The sequence below is a fragment of the Thunnus maccoyii genome, chromosome 18 (assembly GCF_910596095.1).
Source record: "Thunnus maccoyii chromosome 18, fThuMac1.1, whole genome shotgun sequence".
Lineage (NCBI taxonomy): Eukaryota > Metazoa > Chordata > Actinopteri > Scombriformes > Scombridae > Thunnus > Thunnus maccoyii.
This window is the reverse complement of record NC_056550.1, coordinates 6,154,631-6,172,462: the sequence shown is the minus strand read 5'-3', so window position 1 is coordinate 6,172,462 and position 17,832 is coordinate 6,154,631. Positions and strand designations below refer to the sequence as shown.

The 17,832-nt window shown below is 39.9% G+C and overlaps 1 protein-coding gene across 9 annotated transcripts in view; it reads left to right on the top strand.

Annotated features, from left to right (window-relative positions):
- Window positions 1-17,832, top strand: part of plppr2a (phospholipid phosphatase related 2a) — an 86,465-nt gene that overhangs the window by 25,158 nt on the left and 43,475 nt on the right. For all 9 annotated transcript variants that reach the window (XR_006092385.1, XM_042393495.1, XM_042393492.1 and 6 more), the window contains exon 3: window positions 13,926-14,114. Coding sequence is in view for 8 of the 9 variants with exons in the window: in XM_042393495.1 (XP_042249429.1) it covers window positions 13,926-14,114 (189 nt within the window). In the remaining variant the exon portion in view is untranslated. The remainder of the gene's footprint in view (window positions 1-13,925; window positions 14,115-17,832) is intronic.

Sequence of the window (17,832 nt, the reverse complement as noted above, 5' to 3'; positions counted from 1 at the left end):
TCCACACAAATTTGTTATTTCCAGTATTTCCCTCCAGTCTCTCTCCTTTTCCCTCTTGTCTCTAAACATTTATGAAGCAGATCTCAAAACCCCAGAATTTGCTCAAGTTAAAACGTTTTCAACTAGTGTGAATGCGTCTCCCTGACTATTTATTTGGCCCTGGGCGAACTCACATGTAATTGTCTTCCCATTGACAGTGTATGCAAAGTTACCACTAAGCCGCCACTAAAATTCACCTCATGTTCTGTCTAAAACACAGTTTCCAATTTCATAAAACATCTGGGCACTGTAGTTTTTAGTTTTTAACGTTACTCAACCAGAAATAAACTCCGGATTTGTTTATTTTCTGCTGAGTGATTAATACAAATTTGGAGTGTGAATGGGTAGCAAAGGTAGCAGGACAGTGTATGTGGAACTGATCACATACAAACCACAGGTCTCATGTTCAAGATAATGAAGGAACATGTCTCCAAGTGCAACATTGTAGCTAATTGATGTGTTTTTAATACAGTTAAGCTGTACAGCAGAAAAGAATGAGCAGGTTTTGGCTGTACAGGAAAAACATATCGGTGGAGTCATTTGGTGGAGAATTTGTTGACAGCAAGAAACAAGTAGAATATCACTACACTTATCCATTAAGGCACCTCTGTGTTACCTACATTTATGCAAGGTGGTTATTAAGCTGGAAAAAAACCATCACATACAAAAAAAGTAAACCAAACCCTGTTTTTTAAACTGCTGTACTGTACTCTGGCTACTCCTCTGGAAGTACTTCCTCATAATGAGTGAGTAATACACAGACTGCACACTGTATGACTTGGCAGACGAAGGGGTTTTGGAGCTTGAGGCAGGTAGTGGGCCCATTATAGCTGTTTTGCTGCAGTGTAATCTCTGTAATGTGCATGCACAGGGTTTCCCCGTGGTGCTGTGTGCACTGCAGGGGTGTGTATCTGACCGCACTGTAGATATGCAGAGAGGTGGCTCCCCAACAGCGTACACGGTTGTATTATTATACTTTATAATCTGTTACATGACCATTGTTGGCCAGTGTACATAGTCACTGGCAGACGATCAAATGAGAGCAACATGAGAGGTGTTTTTAAAAGAAGACTGGATTGGAGGATGATTAAAGCAATGCTCCTCTCCTGTCGTTTCTGTTGTTCCCATCAGACTCTCCTTTCCCTTTAGCCATTTTCACATAAATTCAGAACAAAAGCTCCCACTCTCTCTTTCTCTCCTGCTCTTCCCATGTCTGTGCTCACCTCACCTGCCCATGAGCACACATTCATTCTGTGAAACACCGCTAAAAGGATGCAGGCCAATACTCTCCAAGCATCCCTCTCCGTTGCCAGCTGTCCTTCTTTCCTTTTCATTCACCCGCCCCACATCTCACCCCGTTTCCTACCATCCTCCCACCCTCTCTCGCTCCCTGAACACCTCTTCTGCCTCTTCTTTCTTTTCTTCCCCCCGCTGCCGGGACTCCAACTGCTCTCTGAATGCACCATTGGTTCTGGCTCTTTCTTATTCCAGCTCCTGTTTCTGCTCATTTTTCACTCTTAAGTACTCCATCTAAACTTTTACAGTCTATAAAATACTTCTCACACTCTTTCTGATTCTCATTCTTTTGTAAACAACTGACAAACCTCTCAGGGTCATTGTCATGTGGAAACCATTTATTCAGCTTACAAAGCCTATTAATCATGCTCCCCTCTGTCAGACTTCTTATATGGATTGGTTGCCCCAGCCAGCTCCAAACATCATTGTTTTAATGTAGCTGTTTGTCATCATTTGAGCAAGATATCAATAGAGAGAGTTGGTGGTGCCTGTTGATGTGTGGGTACATTTTTTTAAAGAATGGCCATATATGTGTTTTTCATACCTTGTACACTACATGATTGTACAAATGTAATCAAAGTTCAGATTTATAAGGGCCCATAAACCAAACCAGTATGGATGGTGAGCCAAATATCTTTTCATTTTAATCAAGTATTTAGAATCTACTAGTATTTCTAGCAACAAAAAACAGACATCAGGTACAGATATCTAAGATAATAAACAGAAAAATTACATCGCATCAACATGAATCAAACTTTTGATGAGCCACAACTTAACAGATAACGTATAGACGACATCATTAATGAGCAGATAGTTGTACAGATCGATAGATTTTAAATTTAAACAATTTTTAAACTGCATCTGGACATGTATGCACAAGGTGATCCACAATCATGAGTGTCAGATTTAATTGATTCAACTGAAGGATAGGTTCAAATAAGTGAGCACAATTTACTAAATCCTGTAATAAAAGGAAAAAAAAAATCTGGGTCTGCTCTGAAAACTAAGACCTAGCCTTCCACGAAATGTAATTGAAGTCTGTTTAAATGTCATTGAAAAAATTGTTTTTGTGTCCACCTGGCGAATGTAAGTGTAATATTCACTCTCTTTTAGCTCTGTTTTACACCAACTATTGAGGGAAATATTTGACTCTTTAGCTGCTAAATGCTGTACTATGTTCACCAACTAACTTTGTCTGCCTGCTTCTGCTTGACAGCAGACTGATGAGAGCTGTGAGACTGAACCAAAACATTGAAGTTGTGGGCTATAAAAACAATGAGCTGAAAGACATTAAAATGCTCATGTAGAGCTGAGAGTCAGTGATAATTCTTTGTGAGTTTGTAATTTCAAACAACCATTTTCACTTTTTATGTAGTCATTTCATCCATTGTTAATAGAAAAATATTGATTAGAGCAGCTTTGTCAAAACTTTGAGGTGTCCTGCTAGCAAACAATCAAAACAAACAGCCGGTCAGAGGCCACAGGGCGTGACTTTAAACCTGGCAAGAATAAGTCCAGCATCTATCCATTTTTGTCCTGACAGTCTATCTGTTCAGTCCCTCTTCTTACCAGTTGATAACTGTAATGTGTTATTTTATTGTTTCCAACTGAAAGATGAGGACAATTAGATACTCCTGTTTTTATTGTTTCATGTTCTTGTGTTAAAAGCAAACTATTAGAAAATGATTAAAAGGCTATTTTGGTTGAAACCCAGTTAACCCAGTAACACTAGAGCAGCATTGTCTAATTTTTGATACATTTAGGGGTTAATTTGCACAGAGATGTGTCTGCCTCAAGAATTTGTGTTTTTGAAGGTTTTTTCCTCCTGTCTCCCAGTCCGTTCAGTCCAGGTGTCAGCAGGGAGCCTCTCTTGTACTTAGAATGACAGATTAGAGGTCAGTACAGCTCACTGAGCTATTCCAACTCCTGCTGCGTGGCTGTAATTAGCACCGACTGCCTGTCAGTTTCCAGTTCACACAAAATAAGCCACTCGATGATGATAGAAATCTTACTGTTTGTAGAATTATGCCATGAATTTCTTCAAAAAAAAGAAAGAAAGGTAGGCAGAGAAGTGGGAGTATGGTGTGTGGGTGGGGTTGGGGGTTGGTGGTTGGTGGTTGCACTGGCACAGTGTTGGTTGGTAGGAGATTTTTGGCTCAGTAAAGGAAACAGACTCCAGCTCTATAAAACAATACAAGGTCACAGTCTTCTGATCAAACTTGTTTCTGGAATAAATCGCAGCAGAGAGCAGATGCAGTATGCCAACACCATTACCAGTGTTCAGTAATTTATAATCTTTCTATGCTGTACACTTTTTCATGGCATGTCTCTCTGCTTTAACACTGAAGAACTTTATTGTTGAGTGCTGTTTCATAGTGTTCGCTGCAGAACGGGGCAGAACACAAGAGCGAGGACCAGTGGATCTGCCACAAACACGGACACATAAACCGTTTGGTATTTTCACCCAATATATTACTACTATATCCATCAAAGGGGTAATTGTTGAGATCTGGGAATACAGTGACAGTCCAACAGGTCAAGAATGATCAGACAGGTTGTAAACAAGCCAACAGTTTAGCCACATTATCTAGAGCTCTTTATTTAGAGGTAAGACCAAAAGTTGGGGGTAGTTTTACCATTCGCTTTCATTTTCTCCTCCACATTTTGGGTAACATTAAGGTTTGTTTACAACCTTTCCTGATCATCTGACTGATCATGTTTCCTGCCCAACAACACTTCTTTTTAACAGCCATGTACCCAGATCTCAGCAAATACATTGATGAGTACAATGTTATTTTTACTGATAGCAATGATTGTTAAACCTACAAAAATGTAATAAAACCATGAATGACCTTTAAAATAAGTCACAAAGTGCCTCAAAACTGGGACAAATGGTGAATAAATATTGAATCAAATCAAGCTATGGCGAAACCTCTGCTGTGCACAGAGAGGAAACCACCAGAGAGGATTACACAACTTCCATTTGAAAAGCTCTCTTTAACCTTACCAGTCACAGTGACATGGTCATCATACACACACCAGTTAACCACACACAGTCACAAACACAGCCACCTACAGTAACCTGAGCAAGGGAAGTATTATTAGTATGACTTCGTTTGGAAATTTAACATTTCTACGAGGTGAATCACAGTCATCGCCTTTGATGCTGACAACACGATGGATTTGAAGCTGCGAGAGTAGCGGGAGTCTAGGAAGTAACAAGTCAAGAAAAGAGAGAAGGAGAAGAAAATAGAACACCAGCCACCACTCAGGACTTTGCACCTGTTCTCTCCGCTTTCACCTACTACGCAATTACCCTCCAATCTCTAATATTGCTGTCTTCTTTCCCCACCTGTCTTATTGCCTCTTCTTCATCATGTTTCCATCCCCCTTCCCTCCTCTAGATCTCTCTTCTTTCCATCCTTCTGTGTCTGATTTTCTCCCCCACTTCTCTCATCTTTTTTTTCCTCCCTCTACCCTCTTCCTCATCCTCCTTTTCCCACTTATTTTTCCCCTTCCTTCTTCTATTCTTTTTTTTTTTTTTTAAATCATCCCCTCCTGCCTCCTACCCTCCTCTGGGCTTCCTCCTCCTCCTCCAGGACTCCTGTCATGCTGGCCAGGTGCAGTGTAGCGTGTGTTGATGGCAGGCCTCTTAATGGACAGCATGTGTCTGACGGTGGACCCCTGTGCCTCACCGTCCTTCTGCTCTAAATCCTCCGTCCGTAAAACACAAAACTGCTCTTTCAGGCAACACGGCTTTAACAGCATCCAGGGACACGACTGGACCTCTGGAGAAAGCGTTTGAGAAAGAGAACAACACAGACAGACAGACATAGTTAGCCTTGTTAGAGCTGTGTGGCTGGTTCCATACTGTATCCTGTATCCAAAATGCAATTTCTTAGTACAAATAAATCTTTACTATTTTAACTTAAAAGAACTGTGATCAAAGGAGATTATTGTTGAGGGGACTGGCAGCTACAGTATTGCATTTGGTGCCACTGCTTTATATTTTGTGGTAAATTTATTTGATTGATTTACAGAGCCAAACAGGAAGAGGGCAGTGTACCTCCAGCATAGAATGAAGAAAACATCTAAACGATATAGTGGAAATGTCTTCACCTTCTGTTTATCCTCTTTAGTAAATCAAAACAGAATCATTTTATAAGAGGAAGCAGATGGGTCTCTGGGTATTGTAGTCTTTCATTTTGAGAGACACCAGCTTTAACAATATCACTGGTGTAAGATCAGCTGTTTCAAAGTCTTTCTTTGTTTATTATATTGATGCTTCATAATCAATATAATCAGTTCTTATTTGTATGTGCATTAAAGGGGCACTTCTCCAGATTTACACATAAACTGAGAAAAATAACCCTTGATGTGATCAGTGTTAAAGGACCAGTGTGTAGAATTTAGTGGCATCTCAGTGAGGTTGCAGATTGCAACAAACTGAATTAGATTCTCAAAAAATTTGCTGATTAATTTTCTGTCAATCAACTAATCAATTAATCAACTAATTGTTGCAGCTCTAGGGCTAATGAGTTACACTTCTGAGTTGCATCATGGGAAGTGTAGGATTCAGAGTTGTTGGATTCAAACAATGAACCACAGCACAGTTATTATCCAGCTTTAATTGGACCCAGGTGCCGGCACTGCCTGCCCCTCTGCACACTTCCTCCGCTCTACTACCAACAAATGCCACAGGCAGAGCTGAGGCTGAGCTGTGCGGAACAATGTAATGTGCGCTATCTTGAGGCAGTGTCCTTTTTGCCAGTCATGTAAAATGAATGCTATCTCTCTGATTTAACGTTATGACTCAGCACCCGTAAACTAGCCGTGCTTCAGTATGTTGATAGCAAGTCACAGCCACAGTAGCTAGACCAAGCCCCCAGGAACAGTGCTGGGTTATGTTGGGATTTTGTCATAGTGGCCGCACTTTGTATTACAGGATGATGTGACGCACAGAGGCCCAAAAATACTCTTTCCCATACACGGTCATGACAAAAGAAACGGCTGTTAAATGTTGAATTAGTTTTTTTGAGTGTCACAAACCCCCTGAAATGACTCTGTATGATCAGAATTAGATACGTTAGGTTGAAAAAATTGTAAGATCTAGAAGAGCTCAACTATTCATTTCATGCTATTCATGTGTACGGGGAGCCAACAGGAAGTCAGCTGATTCAGCCAGAGGGAGTCTCACGTGAAGAAGGACTCGCACTTTATGGACCCAAAAACCTCTTTTTCAGCAATTTTCATAGGAATGAATGAGGCACCATCTTGGAAAACTGTATCCAGTAGTCAGTTGCTCTGCCTCTGTTTGACCTGTAGAAAGGTGCTCCCTTGTGGCTCATCAGAATAAAACAGGAGCACTGTGCTATGTTCACCGTGGCCTCTGACAACAGTGATAGTTACAGTAATGACAGTAATAGAAGATGTTGGAGGTGTTTTTACCATTAGAGTGTTTCATCCTTTTCATGTTTATGTAGTGAAACTGGTTTACTGGTATATCAGCACACCTCTATGTTGACCATTGCTGTCTGTCACAGCGGAAATTTGGGCTTCAGACTTTTATATGTGCTCTGGTTTCAAATATGCATTTTTGAAATACTTACATAATAGTAAATGTGGAAATCCAGCAAATACAGTAGTCAGTGTCCAACTTCTCAACCTCTGAGCATGTCCAATGTTCTTTTCTAATGTCTGTTACATTTGTTTTCTATATGTAACTATGTAGCTGAATGTAAAACTGAAAAACATAAGAATATGTCAGCCTCTCTGCTGTCCAAGTAACACTCACCCAGGTAATAGCTCTATATTTAGATTCAGTCATCACAGAAACTTCTCTTCATATTAATAAAGCATGAATATAGTTCATCAAGTATGGCTAACCTTGTAAAGCTGTCTATCCCTGTTTGTCAAGAAAAAGATTATGATTTGGACTTGTGCAAAGATGGCATGTTTTTTTATCCAGGTTAAGGGAGGGAGGGAGAGTGATCTTACTTTAAGAGCTGCACTGAGCTCACTGTGGTAGGTCCTTCACATGCCGTCGGCTGTTGCTGTTCGCTGGACTCGTTCCCAAAGTGTTCCCAAAATGCTCTCCATCTTTCTGTGCCATGTTTTCAGTCGTCTTGATGTCACTGCTATTGTAAACCCGCGCTGCCTCTCGGGGTTAGAATCACTATGCCTGGGCTCAGTCTGTCAGCTCAGCAGTTGGTCTTGAAATTCAGAGGTACTGATATGAAATATTCAGCAAAGTTAAAAACCCGTGTATGCTGGAGGACAGGAGGAAGGGGTAGAGGGATGAGTGAGAAATGAAAATGGACAGAAAAGAGCTGAGTCCAACAAGGACATTTTTGAGAGGTAAAATGACTACAGAGGGATAGCAGAGGGTCTCTCAGCGATGTTTTTAAAGGCGAGGCAGAGAATGGAGCAGTTGAAAGAGAAATACACAATGACATTTCTAATGTCATACACACAGATATCAAGTAAACAGGATAGTCATCTGAGAAAAGGGCAAAATCTCATCCTGTAGTGCCACTGGGAATGTGATGGTGCTCTGAGGGTGAGTACCTGCTGAAAACGGTGCCCTTTCAGAGAAAGATAACATGCAACCTGAGGTAAATTTTCTTGACTTGGTTTGAGGCAATGGAGACTGCTGGGATGCGGTAACTATCATACTCGACTAATTGCAATGTTACACATAGATAATTCAATCAGCTAACGTGTCACTTAAAGGGGACATATTATGCTTTTGTGGTTTTCTGTTATTTATACACTATTATGATGTTGGGTATCTATGTTAAATATGGTCAAAGTTCAAAATTGTATGTTAATGTTTGTAGAAATGCTCCCTGCAAGTCAAAAGCCAGGGCTTCAACCTTCTCTGAATGCACTGTTTGCAACGTTTTTTTCTACCTTGCCAATGAGTTGACATCGGCTTGTTGCGCATGCCCATGAATGGCGTCTGTTTTGTAGCCTTGGTTGCTAAGGTTGTTGCTAAGGTTTTTCTATGTGTTGTTTGTTGTCCACTCTCATATTTCGGATCAGATTTTGGCTCAAGCATGTAAGGATATATTTGAGAAATTTACGTTTCATTAAAGAACGAGGAAAAAGTAGTGAAATCCTACAGCTATAGTTTGTTGATGTAATCTACTGAGTGGCCGGAAGTCGGCTGTGACACAGCTTCCAGGAGCTAACCAATCAGAGCAGAGTGGGCTCATCGGTAGGGGTCCCTTAAAGAGACGGGAGCTAAAACGGCCTGTTTCAGACAGAGGCTGAACTGAGTGGCTGCATACAGGGACAGTATAAGATAAATAAGGATTTTTTTTTTATCTGTAAATCATGCAAAGGTATTCCAGTAGAGCCCAAGATTAAAAATATAGACCTGGAAGTGTGCATAATATGTCCCCTTTAATGTCAGCAGTGGTGGAGAAAGTATTCAAATCCTTATGTAAATTTACAGTGATAGAATATTGCATTTTGCATTCAAAATTCTACTTTAAAACACTGCCAAAATATGCATAATATATGCAGTTTACAAAGATAACTGACAGATTTACCATTGAAATTTACTGCTCCGACTGACTCAATAATCTTTCCAGCTGACTCATTTTGAAATGATACCATGCTAAAAGACTGAGGAGGCTAAAGTCACATACCCCAGGCAAAAAGTTAGCATCCTGACCAGTTGATTATTCGCATTTTCAAACAGTATGTTTTAACTTTAAACATTACAAGTAAAAAGGCTAGACTAACCGATGTCTGTAGCAATTTTTTCTTTTTAGGCATTTTTATCTTGCCAAAGCACAGTAAACATACAGTATAGCAAGTGAACATCATATTTTCTGAACATTTAAATGCAGAACCTTATTTACTAAGTAATTGTAACTGGTCAAGTATAACTGGAGTGTACCAAAGTAAAGTTACCTCAATTCTAAGTACATGCACTTAATTACTGTACATTGTTTTTTCACTCATAATAGATCAATTGTGAAGACCGGATAAGCCCCCTTCTTATCTCTGATGAGCACTTTTCATACTGCCTCACAGAAATCAGTGAAGAACTCATTTCCTGTATGACTTGTTCCTCTTATCCACAGCATGTGGAAGGTACTAAAGCTTGTTCAAAATATCCTGATACCTAAAATAAGTCAGTTTTATGTCAGTATATAATGAGGCGAAGTCTGGTAATGGCTTGATAATCTGACAGGTATAAAGTATATTTTCAAAGCGGTGATGTGAAGGCAGGCTCAGAGGGAGATGACAACATCCTTAGAAGGTTGAGAATAGAAAAAGACACTCCTCAGTCTTTATACACTCTTCACGCTTGTAACAGTCAGCCTCGTGTCTCCCTGTGACAGCTCCCAACTTGAACTGTCTTAATGTGACCTTTCATCCTGACAAGCCGCAGCTCTTTCTGCTATTGATCTGACCTTCCATCTCCACGCTAAAATAGGTCAAAGTAGGATGGGTTCTTTACACTCCCGACTGTCCCCTTTGCTATTAATGGCAGCTCCTTTTTGATGAAAAAGCAAAGAGAAGAATACAGCAGCAAGTTGAAAGAAGAGTGCAAAGGAATGTCAAATGGAGGGCAGGGGAATATAAGGAAGTTAAGTTAATATAAGTGTGAATAAGCAGCTGTCACCCACATCACAGGCTTCACAAAACAGCGTAGAGTCAAACTGGCACCAAAATAACATGCCAACAGCTGGCTAATCTGTGCCATCACCACTGGTTAGTTGTGAGTTTGAGGAAATGTGAATTTGTATTTAACCACAAGTACTTATATTAGGTCAGGTGAATGTGGCTCAATACAGTCTTATGGTGCAGTTAAGTTAGAGTTAATGCTGCTTTTTGTAGTTTAAAATGGGGTGATAAGAAAAAGCCAGAATGACAGAGGGTGAGTCACCAAAAAAAAGGCAACACTTCTATCGGCTGGACGTGCGGATTTGCAGGTCAAACTTCAACCAAAGGGAACTCTGACCTGAGAGTGTGAATCACATCCCCACCAGAGACACGTCCCTGAATTTTTGTCCTTTTCATGGTTTTCAGTGGAAATTATGAAGGCATGTTAGCAACGGAATTATAAGAATGCTTCTGATTTTAAGGTGGCGTTGTGAATCGCTGGTGTTCCTTCAGTTTAGCAATCGCAAGTGTGAGTCAGAGCCAGTCACAATACACTGGGTAAATGCAGGGGAGGAGCACTATGCTATCAAACAGGAAAACAAGGGAAGGCTTCATGAGTCACACGTATCAAACACCCACGCTCCCCCCAAGCAAACCCACCAAAGAGCTCCCATCAGGTGTGTGTGCAACCCCCCCCCCCCCCCCACCTCAAACAAGCAATGATTGCTAGCATGATTTCTGTTCAACTTATAGTCAGAAAGCGTGATATTAACACTACCCTTACATAAAGACTGGTCTTTACTAAAGCGCTAAAAATACAGAATATTATAAAGCTGGGTCTTCAGTCATTTCTTCACCATGACAACCACAGATAGCAAAACACATCTCCCTCAAGGGCGGTACAGACGAAGAAAGACTCGATACAAATAAAGAAACAGCAAATTAAAAAAACGCTCCCATTGTGTATAAATACACCAGTCCCAGTGTGTGCACACGTGACATCTATACATGTGCTTTTTCTGTATGTGGGCGTTTGTTCTCACTTGCATATACATTCAGTATGTTTTAAAACATATTGGTGACATAGATGTGGGTGGAGCCGTATGTCTGGTCAGAATGATGTGACTTTGAGCAGAATATCCCACAGGGCTTCAAACTGCCACGCTCAGCCTCACCTCTCTAACCTCAAGTTCAGCTACATTTGATTTTGTTCAAGTCAGGTTTGCTGATGCTGAATGGTGTTGTATCATATGCCTTTCAAAACAACATCTGCAGAGGTGATTGAATGAGAGAGCGAATCTGATGGTGAAAAATACTCATCTGTGCAACAAATTCATTATTTTTGACCTTAACATTAAAGCTGCACTAATCACACTTTTTAATTTTAAAAATGGATCAAATGAGCGGTTGTAATGTGTAAGGAGTTGTTCGTAGTGGTGAACTCAGAGGTCAGCGTTTTACCCTCTTTCAGCTCATTGTTTTGGTTTTACGGCTCACAACTTTACTGGTTTGATTATTTCTTACTGCTCTCACAGGACGTATTTTCCAGTTGCAGCAGGCAGCTGCTTTTAGCTTTCATTAACCGGCTGGATGTTACTGGTCCAGCACCGAACAGCAGACAGACAAAATCAGCAGGTAAACACGGTAGAGCATTTAGCCGCTTAAGATATTTCATTCAGGAGTTGTTGGGGACCAAAAGAAAGAAAAAAAGGATATTGAATATTGGACTTGTCAGGGGGACAGAAGCACAACTCCAAATAAATCCTAATGTTGCTCTGAGTCTGCTCTATGTGTAAATAGGCAACTGTTTGCTAACATGTTCTTAATGTGTTTAAAGCTTGTTATGCTGCCACCAAGTGACCAAAAAATCTATTAATACTGCTCTAACTATTTAACAGGTGGTACATATGTACTATTTGCACATAGTTGACTTTCTTTTCACCTAGCCACTTGAGGCAAAGATGTTTGCACTGGATCTTTAGTTTCAATGGAGTTGTCAAGTGTTGTCAAGTGTGTTTTGCGATAACAGATTTTTGTCCCTTTGGGGCGGTGGGAACAAGCTGTGAAATCAACACTGACATACTGTATTTTCACCTTTGATAGTTGATAAGGTGAACTTGTTAGCAAACAGTTGTCTAGTTACACATACTGATCAGCATTAACATTAATATTGGAGAGATTTTTCTGGCCAACTGATCTGTTTTAGCTCTGATTTTCACCTCCACCAACTCCTGAGGGAAATATCTGGCTCTTTAGCAGCTAAATGCTCCACTGTGCTCACCAGCTAGTCGCTAACTGTGTCTGTTTGCTGTGTAGTGCTGAGCAGGTAGTGTGTAGTGGGTTTTTAGAGCTTTTACGCTAAAAACAGCTGCCTGCTGCAGCTGAAAACCAGCTAGCAAGTCACTAACTTTTTCTTTCAGTCTTTTGGTGCTGGATTTGTACAGTTTATCAGAGCTTTTTTACTGAAAACAGCTCTATGACTCCATGAGAGCGCTGACACTGAACCAAAACAGTTACGTTGTGGGCAATAAAAACTAAAACAATGAGCTGAAAGTTGTAATAAGGCTAGAGTGAAATATGGTTCATCATATCACATTTGATCTATCCATTGTGAATATACTGTAAAAATATTGATTATAGCCACTTTAAAGACCTCTAAGCAGCCTGACACTTAAAAAGTCAGAAAATCTGATGGGACACAATCTCTCACCAAAACAAAAATGCTGTCCAATCAGAACGCTTGTTTCTGCTCTGTGGGTTGACACACTGCTTCTTTAAATGAAAGCGATCACAAAATTAAACTGTAAATGTTAAATCAGGAAACAAATGAATTGTTGATGGGATCATAGGCAGACAGACAGTAAATGGAATAACAACATTTTAACAAATAAAATCGATAAAAGCTTCACATAAACTTTTATTTAATCTTTAGAATTAATTTATTAATTTATCATTTAAAGACTGAATAGAGAGATAGAATTATTATTGTTAATATTGTTTTATTATTTTTGTAACTAATTTCTTTAGTAAACAAATTAAATGAAGTAAAAAATTCTAAAATAAAATAAAAAATGTAATGCACATTCATTTAATCACCTTATAACATCTTTTTTCTTAATTGATCAATTTATTAAATATTATGTAATAATATTGAACTGTGGTGGCACTCTAGGCTCCACATTTAATGCAACTTTCTCAAATGATGATCTACTCACCTGGATGCACTTATCACCTCGTCCAAAAATGTGTATCGTTCTATCTAATTTATGCCTTCAGACATGTGTAGAGTGTGTGGAAGTTAGTAGAAGTGTTATAGGAATCAAACTTTTTAGTAGAAACGTCAGCTGATGGTGACCATCACACACACACACACACACACACACACACACGCGCGCGCGCACACACACGCACACACACAGCATCCACAAATACACCCACAGCTCAACTGTAGTAGATTCATGAGTGCCAGCAGCATAAAGGCTGCTCCCCCTTTCTTTCCCTCCCACCTCCCACATCCCTCCCTCTCTCCCTCCCTCCCTCCCTTCCTCTCTCTCTCTCTCTCGCACGCTCTCTTTCTCTCTCTCTCACTCCCTCTGCAATTCTTTGTTTTTGCTGCTTGTGGTGCCGCGGAACCCTCTTTTATTCTGTTTTTGTTCCCGTTTTCATCTCATGAAGAGCGAAGCTTCCTCCTGTAGATTTCTTGTCGTGTGATCTTTTTCTGGCTCCTTCTCTCTCACTCTCTATCTTGGCTCCAAACACTGAACCTCACTCTGTCTCTCTCGGTCCGTACATGCATCTCCTATGCATCTCCCCGTGGCTGAGGGGAACAGGGACTTGACTCTGCCCTCTTCCTCTCCTCCTCCTCCTCCTCCTCCTCCTCCTCTTCCGCCTCCACCTCCGCCTCTCCCTCCTCTTCTTCACTTCTCATCTTCTCGCTTCCTAACGGAGGGATAATGTTCTACTTCCAGCTGGTGATCATGGCTGGGACGGTTCTGCTGGCTTACTACTTTGAGTACACGGACACCTTCCCTGTGCACATCCAGGGCTTCTTCTGCTACGACAAGACCTTCTCCAAGCCCTACCTGGGTCCAGACGACACCAGCAAGATACCCCCTGTGCTCATCTACTCGCTCGTCACAGCCATTCCCACCCTCACGGTAAGAGTCGGGTGTATTTATAAGTGTGTAAGTAAAGGTCTAGAGATGGAGCGAGGTTTTAATAAAGCGTGCAAGCGGGTGTGTGTCTATGTTGAAAAAGGAGAGTGAGACTAAGTAACGTTGATTCTGAGGTGGTGTGTTTGAATTCTTCATCATATGTGCTTCTACTTTGTTCCTGTCTGTCAAAGTGTACTAGAAAGTGTTATTCACTTTCTACTTTGTATGATTTGTGAGTTTTTGCAGTGTTGTGAATCATCTCTGGTGCGTCTGCTGCACCACTGATACAGTATAGTGAGCAGATTGGCAAGCGGCATGGAAGTAACCCCCCTCCATCCTTCACAAGCAGGTGTGTGTGTGTGTGTGTGTGTGTGTGTGTGTGTGTGTGTGTGTGTGTGTGGAGAACAGAAACAGAGACAAGAATCAACCCAGAGATGTAATGGAAATGGGCAGATAGGTCATTATAGAAAGAAAGAGAAAAGAAAGTGAGAAAAAGAGACATAAAGAGGAACGGTCAACGACACGAACAATAGAGAAAGCAGCTGAGCAAAAGTTGGAGTCAAGACAGAGTTATAATGGCAGGCAGCAGATGCCGTCTGAGAAGAAAAAGTCGAGATGATAGGTGAGAAAAAGAGACAATGAGCACAAAGGAAGGCAATTTGGAGGGGGGCATGTACTCTGTGTGTGTATATGTGTGTGAGAGAGTAGCTGTTGAGCCCCAAGTGAGAAGGGAGGCAGTGAGCGTGAAATGCATAACACCTGGCACTGACTGAGCACAGACACAAACCTGAACCGCTTACATCCCCAGCAGACCACAAAAAAAACAGAACACCACAGACAGGAACCAGCCTACAGCCACAATATAAAAAGAACAAATAATCTGCACAGATTACTTCCACAGGCAAAACCACAGCCTGCATTTAACAGCGACGACAAGAATATTTTACAATCGTATTAGAAAGCAGACACATATCCTGTTTGTGTGCAGCAGAAATGTTGGAGGTTAACATAATGTGGAGCCACTGTGTTCAGTAGTTCTTGATTTGTCTCACAGCCACAATACACCCAGGACATTTCCTTAATGAAGTAATATTAGAACTTAATTATGCTTATACCCAAAGCAGACCAATAAAAGGTGCATTATTAATCAAATAAATGCACATTATGTAAAATATTTGTAGAAGTAATAAACTTTTGTTGTTAACGTTGATATTTAGGGACTGTATAAAAATGATTAGAGAGGGAAGGGGGGTTAGAAAAAGGAGAGACTTTTTTTTTAATTTCATTCTTCCCTTGAGAAATTTATTATATAAAAAGTCATTAAGGCTCATTTGGCCATATGCAGAGGACAGCAGTCCTGTCTCTGGATGAAGGTTTTACTTTCACTCATTCATTAACTGCAATAACAGTTTATTTAGTAGCTTTTTTTCCAAAATGAATAAAGCTGGTACCATTTTCTTATCTGTGCCATTAAGTGCAGTACTGCATGATAACTAAAACAGGTTTCTTACAGTTAAATTTTAAAAAACTTGCACCATCACTTTATTACTTTTATTTTTTAAATTTCTGATAAAGACAGCAGTTGAACTCCACACTCACTAATCCAAATCAAGCAGACCTCTAGAGCTGCCCTAGCCCAAGATAAATTACTTTGGAAGTTGATCCGGATCAGAGCGCATGACTTGCACCAGCCAGTCTGCCCTAACCTGTGTTAAAAGAGGCCTTGGTGTGTGTAATAAGCAGCAAGGTAAATCACAGCAGTAACTCCCTGTGAAAGCAGCAGTCTGGTGCAAATGTGCTGTGCCATTTGCTGCTGGGTCCTGCTTGATTTCTTTTTGCCCACTGCAGCAGAAAATCAGTGCCTAGTGTTTGGTTATCAAGTGGCTCCTCTTCACAAAAGCCAGACCATCTTTAACAAAAAATAAAAGACCATTTATATGGTAGAGTGTAAGAAGTTTGGATCTCTATCATTTTTATTTTAAAAAATTAGAAAATCTTTTGTTTTAAACATGTGAACTCTGCCTTTATACTGTAGCACTGAATACAAGAAAGGCAGAGATGATTATTTCTATTGTACTGCTTGTAAATGTAGGTTAGAATTTGGACTTGATTAGAAGAATTGACAGTATAAATAGGGAGACCCTGCCTGGCTGAGTCACTGAAGGTAATGAGCCACCAGTGTATTTGGGTCAGTGCCAGAGTCCTCAAAGCCCAACAGAGGGCACTCTAGCTCTCTGTCAGCTCCCAGTAGGATCCAAACATCTAATTAAAATCATCAATCACTTTTTGAAGTTTCGGCACAAGGAGCCAGTCCACTGCGTGGTTACTGAACAAATCATAAGGGACCGGACATCTTCCCACCTCAGTCTGTTAGTCACATTTATGTATTCATTTCTGCAGCTATGAATAACATATCTTTTCATCCTTAACAGAGACATTTCTCACCAGTTTATTATGTACAACCTGAAGCTAATGCAGTCAAATACATCATTCCTGCAATAAATCCTACTTTCATGAAGGTTTTAATGTTAGTTTTTTGTTAAAACTGTTACAGAGGTGTTGATTCAACTTTATGGTCATTTTACCAGCTGTAGTTTGTGTTGCTGTTGTATTGCAAATAGTCCATTTTTATTTGTATAGCCTAAAATCACAAATTTGCTTCAGAGGGTTTTACAATCTGTATAACATACTCTATCCTCAAATTCTCATGAGTTCAGTAATTTTGGGAGAGTAATGAGTAATTAGTGACAGATTATTTGTTTAGTAAGTTACTTCCCCATGATTGGAATTGCAGTGACATGGACACAACCAACCCAACGGCTTCCCATCCAGTGAACGTTCTCTACACCCCATCCCCCTTAGTTAACACACATATGAGTGATTTTCAAAACAACGTGTCCTTTTCAAGCTGACTCATTTTAAAACAAGAATCTTGTAAAAAAAATAAATAAATAAATTTTAAAAAAAGGATCTTATATATGCACATTTACATTTTTTACAACATAATTTTAGCATGACATCATGCTAAAATTATAGAAATAAAGAAACAGCATATTTCTTGTAATACAGTGTTGAGCTACTTGTTAGTTGTTGTATTTTAAGTATAAGAAAAAAAATAAAATCAGACTTGTGTTTTTATTTGAACACTTTATGGCAGTTTAACTTAAATACTTCAACAACAAATTTTCACTTTTAATGTTACAAGAGAAATGTGCCCAAACTACTGTTCCTCAACAAAAGCACTGACTTTAGAGCACCATTGTAACTATGACAATCCCACCAGGCCCTTGCTGGGGATGAGAAGCTTAACTTCAGCAGAAAGTCAATTTGGCATAAGTGTTGATTATGTGATTATTTAATGTAAGTGATACAAGTTGAACACATTCCTCTGATTTGACCCTTTGCAGAAATTGAAGATAAAATTTGCACAATGAATTTATGCTGAACCTACATTAATTCTTGCAACCATATATTGTATATCAAGTCACATTTTTCTGTTTGCACCATACATTGTCATATTTGTTTTTAGAGAATAAAACAAGTAAACTTTGAAAATCCATCTGCCTTTTTATAAGTTTATTTATGCCAGTAGAATACTGTTGAATTTTAACCCGATGCAGCAGCTGTATCTGTGATAACACTGAAAATTCTCCACACAGACACAGACACAGTTTGGTTCAATTTCAGGGCATCTTGAAAGTTTGCCTAATGGAGCTTGTAA